The following is a 13,163-nucleotide window of genomic DNA, read 5'->3' as shown; positions in this document are numbered from 1 at the left end:
AGGTAATTCTGCGAACTCTGCGAACAAAAAATCTTTCAACCTTGAATGAAATCTTTAGAATCTCTGAAAAGTTCACGAAGCTTCAAGAATATTTAAAAGAATTTTGGAAGATCTTTCAAACATCAAGGAGTGTCTGCAAGTTTTACAAACTCACAATAAACTTCAATGAAGTAAAACTAACAAAATTGGGAAAGTCTAACCGAAAGCTTTTGCATGCTTTTATGCACGGTATGTTCCTAAAGTATCAGAGAAGTATTACTGACTTCAAGATAACCTATAAAATTTAGATTTTGTAAATATTCCTAACATCAAACAAGGTTTTAGGAACTATGCAGGTAATAAAAATGATAAAAAGTTTTTTCCTAGCAGATTTTCAATATTATGTACAAAATGTACATACATGTAAAGCTTCATTATATTCTAAGAGCCACAATGTTTTGAATAAAATCAATGAGATTTGGATCAAGCACGCCTAGCGGCTTCAACTATGACTTACAGATATAGACAAACGCAGCGTTTTTTCTCCATACCTCTTGTGCTAGTGATTAAAAAACTATTCAACATATTGGCATGGTTCAAGGATTAAGGTGTGACACGAAACAATGGTTTATATAAGCTTATATGTTGTCATAATTTATATTTGAAATCAAATAGTCTTTGTAAATATAATTAATTATACGATTTTCAACCAAAAATATAAGGAATAGAAAACAATACGGAATCCTGTTCTGAGAAGAATTGTTAATGACATCGTTCGCAAGGAAGTGCTACCAAATCCAAAAAAATTATTAGAAAATCTCAGAGATCCTGCAATATTCAGAGGCGTCTTATTGCTTTCGATTTTTATTACAAATTCCGAATATTTTATACGAACTTCAGAAAAATCGCACATACGTCAAGCAATTGTACGAGTCTAAGAAAATGCTTTTACATGCCATTTTCACCATTCTGGTCGTAGAAAACGATTTTTAAATCAAATACCCAGTCATAGAACGGTTTATCACTAATATGGGGGTTTATCTAGTAATAAATATTATTTTTGTAAGATTTTATGCTATTTTAAACATAAAAAGTAATATTTTGAAATTTATTTTTTAAACTCTGTTCTGTGGTACTCAGAAACCTTTCTAAAGCATGCATAAGTAACATGAAACCCGTAAAACTTCTATAAACGTTTTGTTGATGTTTACAAAATCAAACGAAAAAAAAATTGGTAGGTGTACGTACTATCGAGGCAAAATGTACGTACTATCGAGGGTACGTACTATCGAGGGTACGTACTAACGAGGGTACGTACTATCGAGGTATACCTGTAATAAATTCAATTAAAAATATTCCAGGTTTTAGCAGCAAATTATTCGTAAATCTACCGAATTCGCTGAAAAATGAATACGTTTTCGCAATTTTTTAAATCAATTGCTAAGCTGCGTTAAATATTACTGTGGAAACCGTCAAATGAAATTACTGAACAACTTTGGGTTGGCTTAGTGTGTACATATAAATGGCTGGTTTGAATATGCAAAGCCTAAATAAAGCACTCATTTGATATAAAATATCACCATTCTGATGTTTTCGAAACCATCTTATTTTATTGGCATTTTTTCAAACATGCTCTTTCTGTAACTGAGCATTCGATGAGGAACACTCCCTCTTGAATTGGGCGAGAATTAATACTTTCGCATCCCCCCTGCGTGGTAGAGAGATATGCGTTAACACAAAAAAATCTCTTGATTCTCGAGAGCGTGTTCTCTCGCTTTCGGTGGGAGCTAGTAAACAGCCCTACTGCGTTTAACTGCTTGCAAAAGAGAAAATGAGCTAATATCGAGAGCAGTAAGGAAGCCTGGTTTTTACTCACTAAGAGGCAATTTGAAAACGAGCGTGATATTTTCGATGTCAGTAACAATTTTGAGTTAACAGTTGCATTTCTCGATACTTCAGGATGTCTATTACTCACAAAAAATCAAAAAAGTGCGGAAAATAAATAAATTTTATTTTGCAGGTGGTTACGCTTTTCGTGTTTTGGTCCATATACTCAAATAGACATGTCATAATGAATTAAATGCTTACAAAAGGATGTTATACCATTAATTACTAAATTTTAAGTAAAAAATTGAAAAAAAAAAATTTGCATGGAAAAAGTAAAAAAACATGATAAAGTAAGCTAATTCTATTAATAGGGTTCTAGAGTACCACGTACCAAACCTTCTTAGCTTTATTGTGCATAGTTTAGACAGTGAAAAAAGTGCCTGTTCGTGCATTTTGGTTTGCACCTTTCTTTCTTATACGTAGTTGAAGTAGGTGTAAAAAAATGTAAAAATCTTCAATAACTTTGAAAAGAAAGAGTATTTTTACATGCAGTCTTCGACAATGTTATGTAGTTTTGATATTTACTTATTTGTCTTGAACATAGTTTGCACGAAAAGCCACAATGAAAAAAGTTATTCTAAAAAAACTATATTTCAGGGGGTTGCCATAGAAAACGCCTTATAAATCGATAACCTTTAGTCCTACAAGCTCAAATTCTTCAACAAAGTTCTTCACTATGAGCATTTCTAAAACTTTGTCGAAGACACCAACTTTATACCTCGTCAGCATAAAATGTTAATATTTTTAGTTCGATCATAGTAAGCCAAGCCTAATTTCAATTATTATCAGATTGTGGGGAATCTTCATACGAACAAATCCTCCAAAAACACCCTGTGAATATATTTGATGGTTTGGCCTCTAGTGAATTAAGTTCACGTTTTTGGCGTTTCCGACCACAGCTATAGAGATTTTGGCCAACTTTTGTGACATAACCTAAATAAAAGATTCGCTTGGTTGAAAAATGAAACAAGTTGATAATTGTACAATTTAAACTTTGCTTCTTCTTTCGTTGTCATTTAACGTAAAACCGATGGATAAAACAAATCCACCGCGATTTAATCTCAACTCCCGAACCCGGAGCATTTCGAAATCCTGAAGCACCGATGTCTCAAAACCATTTCCGTTCAGTTCAGACTCGACTTGACTTGACTCGCTAAGCTGTGTCAGAAAGCAGCATCTCCGGTCGGCTTCGGATGTATCAACCATGTTTCCTTTCGAGTGATTTTAATGAAATTTTAATTGATGACGAATCGCAGAGACGAACCGTAGAATTCACTTCAGCATGCGACAAAGACTGGAGGTTCTTCAACCTCTTAATTACGAGTTAATTTCCAACCGTCTGACGGCAGTTTGAAGATTTTCTGTGGCACATCGTCTGAATGGAAACCGATTATTACCATTTCTACTTTCTTAAAGCTATGACATTACGTATACGAAAATCTCGGAACATTTCACCTGCACACATACCAGTGAAACGACGGGAATAAAACAAAGTGGAAAGTGCTTTGAAAAATCTTGGCAAGCAAGCAGTGAATTGAGCTTCTTTTTAAATCTGCAATCGACAGTTTATTTTGCTTAAAAGAATAAAGAAAATTGTGTGTGTCGAAAACCGAACCAAAAGGCGCCGAAATTTTCCCGATCGATAGCGAGAGTGTGATATGAGAACGCCGTCCCAACGGAGCAGCTGATGAGCCCCACCACGGAACACCACACGGTCGGGGCCCTCCTTCTGATGCTTCTGGCAACGACGACGAGGGTCTCTACGAACAGCGCAGTCAAAACAGGAACAGTGCCAGCTGTGAACGGTAAGTCTACCCCCACTCATTCCTTCTCTATCTTGTCTGGCAGTAGCTGAGTGGTTGCATGTTTTAGGGCTGTTTTAAGCTCAACTCACACGTTCTGTAGCCGGCTTCAAAGATGCTGTTATTTCAGGCGACCGTGTGGATTAAAGTTGTTGTCATTCAAACAATGATCTTTTATTTCTGGCAATAGGTTAAATTACCAAAATTATGTTTGTCTACAAACAGGCCGAAAAAAATGTTAAATGCATCAGCTGTGGAGAAAATTCTAGTGTCGTGTCAGGATATTTGGAAAATAGATAGTATAATTTCAATTTTTAAAATGCATATCACATTTATTCTGCAGTTTATTATAGTTTTTATCAAGAAAGGAATTTAAATTCTGACACAACAAATTTAAATTTCCCAACAAATTGCCCCAACTCAACATAAAACATGCGTATGCCCAGTGATGTACCGCTTGGAAAAATTCCATCTTTCCGGGTTTTTATTTTTGGGTTCCGGACGGATATTGAAACTTCAAGTTTTTTTTATCGTATCAGACTGAAAATAATATATTGACAACATATAAATCGTTGTTAAGCCGCGGGGGTCAGCAACCGCTCAGGGTAATTTGGAAGAGCTCCGCGACCGCCCAGGATAATTTCGAAAGGGTCCGCGATGACCCAAGGCGATTTCGAAGGGGTCAAACAAGATTGAAAACCGCTGTTCTAATAGATTTAAAACGGGTTTTATGAAGCATGTTCTGTTCTTGCGACATTTATTTTCGGTCACTCATTTAGTCTGCAGCCAATAATTTCTGCTCGTTTTATATAATACATCGAACAATAGTCATAGTTACTCTGACGAATAAAAATCAGAATAATCATGTGATGCACAATAAACTATATTCGACCACCACTCACCCCAGCTGGTCTGCGTTCAATCCCAGCCGAGGTCGTTGGGATTTTTCTGAGGTGAAAAAAATCTTTAGTCACGACTTCCTTCGGAAGGGAAGTGCAGTCATTGGTCCAAAGATTGATGGGTCGATATCTAGTTCAGACGGTGGGAGTCACTTCTGTGGCGTCGGTGTTCGGCCTTGCAGTGGAAATAGGCCGACGGAAAATAACTAGAAGAAGAAGAATCATAAGCTTGCAGATATCGCGTACCTTCAGTATCATCATCTTCGCAATGCAGTATTAGTAAGATTCAACACGTTAGTCAAAGCTGAGCTGAGCTTCTATTATTTTTGGGTAAGATTCTATTGTCTTTTTGGTAACAGACCACGTGCATTGCGGTATTAAACTCGTATTACCGCAAAGGTAGTACACCAAATTCTTTTTTTGCACGGGGGATGCGTTCTGTGCAAAAAAAACGTGTAAAAAAAATCCGTGTTATTTCGAGAAACCGTGCAAAAAAAATCCGTGTTATTTTGAGAAACCATGTAAAAAAAATCCGTGCTATTTGAGAAACCGTGAAAAAAATCTGAAATTTTTGTTATTAACAGCTATTTGGTTATGGTATTTAACAATGAATACTGTCGGACATTTTAAATGCACAAGGAGGCTGTCAATCTGCCCAGTAGAAGTTTTTCAATTTTTCGTGGAGTTTTTTTTTAGAAAAATGTAAGTTTCTTTATTCGTTAAAAGAAGGTATTGTTCGTTGAAAAGCAATAGTTAAAATGGAAAAATGTTTCAACTATTTAGAGTTTGTCATCTTTTTGTAGATTACATTGTGCTACAGTGATTTTGAACTTTTAAAATGAACTAGTATAGCAAATGCGATACAAAATAATGCATACACGAAATTTTGAAGCAAAAAAAAACATTTTTTTGGACCTTGTCATATAGAGTTTGGTAAGAAACATTGTTCGATTCTGGGACAACAATATCAAAATTGTCATTTTTTGCGATTTTTTCATGTAAATGGTTATTTTCTCATCAAAAGAATTTTCGTGAAAAGTAAAAAAAAATCATTTTGATACAAAGACTCTCTTGCGCATTTGAAATGTCAGCAATTGTCAATTTTCAACGGCCTATTGATTGGCTTTTACTTAATTAAATACTCTTTCCTGAAAAATGGCAGCATTTGTCATTTTGCAAATTTGACAGACCTCTTCTTTGCATTTAAAATTTCCAAAACTGCACCTTGATTAAAAATTCTTTCCTGAAAAGTTGAAAAATTCGCTATTTTACACTTAGCGAATCTAGTTTTTTTTAACGACTGCAACCTATGTCTTGGTGGATATCAGTCCGTCCCGCGAGGAAAACTTTGCAAAATCGTACGAAATGGCGACTATCTGCCAATTGAACACCGATCTTCAGGAGGACGATAAAGTTTTGTGCATGTGTGTCTCAAAAAGTGTGATGTCCTCTAATTTGTCTTCTTTTAAAAATATTCTCCTGCCAGCGCGTTTGAGTCGTCTATATCTATACTAAACCAATTTAGGATAAGAACCGCCCTTCGTCTAGTTCCTATTCTTCTCTTTCGTCTCATAGGTCTGAAGCGGATCAATCGACTATTAATAAATATGATAAAAGGGCCAATATTGCCCTTATTCGCAAATACTTTATTCACTACAACTGTGCTATATTTCTTCTCGATCTTGTAACAGAATTTGAAAATCTCTGTTCTGAATAGTCGATATTGGTTGTTTGTTATGATGTACAATACATTAGGGAAATATGCTAGAGTAGTGACAATATTTTTCAGTTCCACAGATACAATCTCCCTTTATTGGGTACTTCAGAGTTATTCGCATCTGCTCTCGGAGACCACCAATCCTCCAAACGACTCAATCTGCTCGAACCGAATGCACATTTCAACCACTGAGCATTCAACTCGAACATATCACACCGAGGAAGCGATTTGTTATTTCAAAGAACCAAAGATCGAGTGAAACAATCAACATTCTCGCAGGTGCCAGTCCTGCACACCTTCTTGGAACCAGCTAACATACCCAAGCTCAACAGCTAGCAGAAGTTACATATATCTCCACCCAAGCGAAGCGATCAATTCACTTGTAAGTAGGACCACTCATCCACAAACCAGTCATGAACACATCCGTACCAACGAGAATGGATCAGGCCACAGGTCCAGCACCAACTTGTCCCATCTCAGTAAAATATACTTGTGCCTGTCCCTTTGAAAGCTCTATTTAATCAGAGATCACTAATTGGTTGATAAAAAGAAACATCAGTCGTTATCTACTCAGACCAAACAATACGTATTGCGTATCCCTGCATATTAAAATCTCCGCTATCAGTTTCTAGCTTATCAAACTGAACAAGCAAAATTAATATACTTTATGCAGTGGCACTACCCGGGGGAACTTGGCCATATACCAATTGCTCCATTGCCAATGCGATGTGACATATGAACCGGAATATTATTTGATGATATCTAAAAAGCATACAATCCTATCAAAACCATTGCCCAAAAATATTGATTTTCAACTACCATAACTTGAATTTTGATTAACAATTCTTTTCCTAAAATTGAAGTATAGGCGATTTTTACACATTGGCAGATCATCCCCATTTGCATTGCAAATATCCAATGCCATTTATTTTCAGCTGCCGTTACTAAATGCCTATTATAAAATATATTTTTTTCGCGCGTTTTCTCGAAATAACACGGATTTTTTTTGCACGGTTTCTCGAAATAACACGGATTTTTTTTTGCACGGTTTCTCAAAATAACACGAATTTTTTTTGCACGGTTTCTCGAAATAACACGGATTTTTTTACACGGTTTCTTGAAATAGCACGATTTTTTTTGCACGGTTTTTTTTCACGGGATGTTCAAATCATTAAACTGGCATATCTAAATAGGTATTTTATACATAAAAATCGTGTTATTTTGCAAAACCGTGTAAAAAAGTCGTGTAAAAAACCGTGCAAAAAAGTGCGTGCAAAAACAGAATCCGGTGTAAACGGTGAAATGACGAATTTCGTTTGCTGTACATGTATGTGCATCACACAACCAAAACCTTTTCCAGTATGTGTCAACCTCGGCTCTGTTCGTATGTAGGATAATTCAGTCGATTTCTACGATAGTATTAGTATCGAATCAAATCAACCTGAATTCTGGCGGATTTTTGCCTGAATTCAGGCTGGAATCTGTCCCAATAGTGGCAGAAACCAGCCGGAATTACGGATTTTTTTACTGAGTAGGATGGATAGTGAAATAAAAATTTTAGGAAGTTTTCGGATCCGGCCTAGCTTCTCGATCCGGCACAGTTCCGACCAGTACCCGAATCGGGACCAGGTCTGGACCTGAACCACGCCCAGACTTGGTGCCTAAACTCGTTTTTATTCCAGACAATCCGACGCGTTAATGTTTATTGTATAAGAATTTATGAAACATGAGTGTGACGCAGAGAAGATTTGAAAGTGTTTGTATTGCCGTTTGGGAAATTATTTGTTAGGACCGTTTTAGTATTAAACGTCTTGCTATTAGAGCATTATTTTCTTATTACTGTAAACATATTACGGCCGAGTTTTGGGTGTACACAAATTCAATTTGACAATATCTGCAAACATTTTATTCAAAATACTGTCAACAATTCATTCAAAACAGTAGAATATCGTTCTAAGAACTTTTTCGGTATCAAAAACAAAATGCAATCTTGATAGTGATATACAAAAGACTTGAAGAACAAAATTCTTAGAGGAAAATCTTTGAAATAATATTTTCTTTCGAACTTCTTTTTTATCATAAAATTTTGTAAACGAACTGCGGAACAGACGAAGGACCAAAAATTACCAGAGGCTTAGAGTTTCTACAAAACCGTTATGAAACAAACTTTGGTTTTAAGGTGTGACGGCATGTTCCGATTTTTTCGGGTTTTTGTGAGACCCCCAAGTTCGGGTAGTTTCCATTTTCAATCGGCATCCAATTTATTTTTGCTATGCGGTTGGTGGGGAGTGGTCCTTTCGGGCCCTTTGGTTGGCTACTTGCATTAATTTTGGTAAGGAAATATCATATGTACGAAAGATTTTCTTCACAAACAGATTCTTTTCGACTACAAACAACCCTATCTTAAATAAACAGTTTTATAGTATACTAGGAGTGTTCTTGAACATGAAAATCTTAATCATCAAAACTAAACTTTTCAAGTGAACTTTGGAATATACTTTTGTGAACTTTTTAAAGTGTGGGCCTCATTCGTCTAAAGAAGGGTTCAAGTTATGTAGAGTAATTGATTTTATATTCTGCTATTCAAATTAATCTTGAAGATATCTTCAAGTGTACTATAAAACTAAATTTACCACTTGGGATTACACCCTTTGAACTTATTATTCGACAACAAGCTCGGGTAGCCGTGGTTCGATAACTAATGTGAATAGGAAATTTGGTCGATATTTGTTTCAGCTCTCATCAATTAGAAACTGGAATCAAATCTGAATGCCTCTAGATAGGTTTTAATTTGAACACCATACTGTGCTTCACGCCAATTTTACAACTTATCGAAAGTCATTTAGTTCGAGTAGTATCGACATGTTTCAATATAGTTCAAGCATTACATTACAATTTTATCTGATTTGTCATATGACCCTCTGATCACGTTACTGTAAAATTATGTCTAAATACTTATATAAATTGATGGTCAAATTCTCTAATACAAACACTTCTTCATTGAGAATCAAGCAGCCACATCCCTGTTGTAATACGCAACTATTTCCGGAACCGTACGTAGAAACCGAAGGAAAAGTTCACCCCTTCATGTTTCGACACCATATTGCGACATTGGGCATCCCTTTCGTATCATTTAAAGTGACAAAGCTGATTGAGGTAAACCGATGAAGAGAGAAACATTCCTCAACCGGCTTCAACTTTTTGATTTTGCACCGTGCCCCGTTTTTGTAGCAATCCGACACACATTCACTCGTTTTGGTCATCCCGTCGTCCGGTCAGCTACAGCTGTTCCACATCGATTCCCTCTACTAGTTTTCAAACACTACACAGTGGGAAAATGTACCAAAACTGGTTATCGTTGTTTCTATTTAAAAAAAAGTACACAATTTAATCCATATTGACGCCTGTCAGATGCTATCAGTTACTCTACTTAGATCAAAGTTTTGAATATGTGATAATAGTAAGAAATAAATGGCACTCGTTTTTGTTACATTAATTGAAAAAAAATATGGGAAATTGGAGTTTTTCTATATGTTTTGTACATATTGGTCATAGAAGTACCGTTAATTTTTAGGGCACTAGTGGGTTTGCTTAAAAAGCGCCTAAGAAAAAGACATGGATTCCAAACTTAGAACCATTTCCCCTCAACAATCAATGAGCCATTACTGAATCGACCCGCTTCACACTGCAGCTTCACCTCACTGCTGCAACTGTCACCAGATTGTCGTTTCCAGTACGGTTCAACAAATTGGTTACCCAAAAACTTCCAAAACTATTTATGTAAGAATCTGTCAAATAACCAACGGTAAGTTATATACATTCATATTTATAAACATTCATACTAATACAATTCAGTTCATAAAGTGTAAATTTAAGTAAGGCTTTAGGCTATCCAAGATCTTTCCCTAGTAGAACCCTTAAGCTCAACATACGTAGCCAGTAATCGTCTAGCTGAATATGAATTCGATTCATACGTTTCAGAGATCACCTGAACCATTAAGAGCCAGTTTTTCAAAAGTTTGTCACTGCTCGTATTGATGTGCTCCGATTTTTATAAAACTTTTAGCGTTAGTCTATGCTTATGTGGGAAGGGCTTTGGCCAAATGTCAGATTACTACTGTGAGGTATGCGGGCTAAAACGGGCATTGAAATTTGTTCGGAACAAATTGTTCGAAATTTGAGAATCTTTTAAATTGTGATTTGATTTGTTGAAATCTGTTCTATTTAGTTTTTTCTGACAAGACTTTGTGGCCCCAAGGGATCTAAAGTAGGATATATCTTTTCGATTTGTTATCTGTACGTTGAAAAATATTCATATTTTACCTTAACAAAATGACAACTTTAGAAACGTTATTGATCTTGGCAACAACCATTGTATGGAAGAATTTTAGAGTAAACTTTTTTGGGTGCCTTGAAATTCGCAAAATATTACTTTTTCAGAATCTTCAGAAACTTTTCTAATTATATTTACACTCAGGATCTTTTTCCAATCCATTTTTCATACAAAATGTTATCATTCAGATTCCTCATACAATTTTACTCCAATTTGATGCATTATATCCATATATTTAGTAAAAATGTAGGGTTCAGTTACTTGTAACACCAGCGCATTGATCCCACTGTGCGCCTCTGACAATCAAACAGCATCGTGTCAGTTTTGTGAACAATCTGCACACTATTGAAAAACGTGTACAGACACTACAACCTAAACAAACATCCAGACTTCAACACCCAAAGCTACATCGCAGACAATTATCCAACCAGAAACGACGGTTAAACCTTTAACGAATATTGAATCACGCAACGCATTTTTCCCACTGTGCGCTAGGTGGGAGTTCAGTGTTGATGTATTTTTATGTAAAACATGACCGATACAAGCTACCGTTTTTCGTTCCCTCGTATTCGCATCGTCCTGGATGGATCGTGGATGGAAGCTGCCCTTTGTTGACAGATGTTTCGGTTAGTTGGGGACACGGCCAGTCGCTTGCGTTCTCGTCCTCATTGGACCGCAAAGTATTGGCAAAAAGTGAAAATGAGGAAATGTGTGAAGAAAAATCTATTCAATCTGGTCGATTCGGTTCCGAAAGGTTGGGACTTTTTCGGCACTAGTTATTACCGATTTGAGGTCGACAGAATGGGACGTTGGTTGCCGTGAACCGTGGCATTGAGGGATGAAAGCCTTTCTACTGCCGCTTGATTGTCAAGCATACGTGTGGCATCATCCTCATCACCATCATCATCACCATCGTCACTACAGGACAGCGGAACGGTCCGGTTGTGGTTTTCGTTGACTTATTCTGGTATTTGAAAGAGGTGAGCGCCTATTTTCAGGGTGTATGGTATTGAATTCACTCTGTGATGATCGATTATTTGCTTTGCTACTGGCGTGAAACTCAAGGGGCTTTGAATGCCGGTGATGCCGGGTGAAATTGAACTAAAATGGTTGTTGGCTATTCAGTTGATTAGGGTGGCATTTTGTCGACAGCTGTTTTGTGATTTTTGTTGGATAAAAGTTCAATCAAATTTAAGTTTTGTAAAAAAGAATTCCCAGTGGTGTATTTTACGGGTTGGAAAATTGAATATTAGTAACTTGAGTAGGGTGGTGGTCGATTTAAAACTAATTACCAGGCTATTTTTTGTTAATTACGCGACATACTTTTAATAAATTTCGTATTATTAGGATCACCTCATTCCAAAGAGCTCTTTAATAAAAACAACAAACCTGTCATTGAAGCTTAAAAATATTCTGGCTGGGCGAAGCAAAACATCCAAATCGGTAGGATGATAGTAAGGCTTCGTTAAAATTGTGTGAACTCTTAACAAAATGAATAGGCGAACAAAACAAATTTCTTTTAAAACTCTTATAGTGTTCGCAAAACACAATGCCAATAAAAATAACACTTTTATGATCATGAAACATTATACTGCACCGCTTTCTAGCAAATTACAGTTCCATTCTAAACATGGACCCCCTCCCCATTCGAAACGTGCATGCCACCAACGGATGCCACCTTTCGGTGAACGAAGATCGATTTGTTGGGCATACAGCTGGAATAATCCATCGAAGCATGAAAAATGGTACAGAAGCAATTATGGGGTGGTGGAGGTATTAACTCGCGCAGCAGAACACTGACTGTGAGTTCAACTTTGGCTACGAAAGGGACGAGAGCCGAATCCATTGACAGAAACCACAGAAAAGAATCCGAAATATCACGTACCGTCTGTTCTGGCTGGCACTGCCTCTGCCATCATTAGGGTTCAAGTGTTGTAATGAATTTTAACAAGGATTTCGTTGCCGGTCCGGCACAGGAAGCAAGTGTGGCGTCGGATGACCGGAACTGGTGTTGGAATCTGGTTCTGCGGCCGAATGGGGAAAGAGAGAGAGATGAACCATCAAAGGCACAATCCTAGAGGGGCAATGATTGAGCCAATTCAGTTTGGTTCCGGAATGGTACGTTGAAAGCAGTTATCTAGCTTTTTTGGGTGAAGCATGAGGGGAGTCGCCCTAGTAGAAAAATATGCACATCTCAAGGGGATGCAGAAATTCGTTTCAGCGAAGGGGCTCCAATGGAGGAAGCGGATGTGTTCGTTTCATTTTCATTTGATTTATTCTTTCCTGTGGTGCTTGATAAACTGGGGGAACTACTCATGAATTTTATTAATTTGATTTTTACCGCGTGAATAATCTCCGCCCAGTTGTTGTTTTACTAGGCGATAAATTAGCTGCTTGTTACGGCTACATTATGTAGCAGATAAAACCACATTTGATCAAATGAACGGATACCGTTTGAACATAAAAGTATATCTTGGTACGATTTCAACGCTAAGATATCTTTAAACGAAGGAATTTCACAAAAATTAAACTATGGGGCTCACAAA

General features: G+C 36.7%; 1 protein-coding gene across 9 annotated transcripts in view; it reads left to right on the top strand.

Moving 5' to 3' along the window:
* The window catches only part of LOC131682538 (lachesin-like), a 236,922-nt gene that overhangs the window by 26,287 nt on the left and 197,472 nt on the right, over nt 1-13,163 (top strand). For all 9 annotated transcript variants that reach the window (XM_058964092.1, XM_058964095.1, XM_058964091.1 and 6 more), the window contains exon 2: nt 3,283-3,671. In XM_058964092.1, the coding sequence (XP_058820075.1) occupies nt 3,554-3,671 (118 nt within the window). In that variant the 5' untranslated portion in view covers nt 3,283-3,553. The remainder of the gene's footprint in view (nt 1-3,282; nt 3,672-13,163) is intronic.

Source organism: Topomyia yanbarensis, chromosome 2 (genome assembly GCF_030247195.1).
Source record: "Topomyia yanbarensis strain Yona2022 chromosome 2, ASM3024719v1, whole genome shotgun sequence".
Taxonomy (NCBI): domain Eukaryota; kingdom Metazoa; phylum Arthropoda; class Insecta; order Diptera; family Culicidae; genus Topomyia; species Topomyia yanbarensis.
This window is presented reverse-complemented; position numbering and strand designations above follow the sequence as displayed.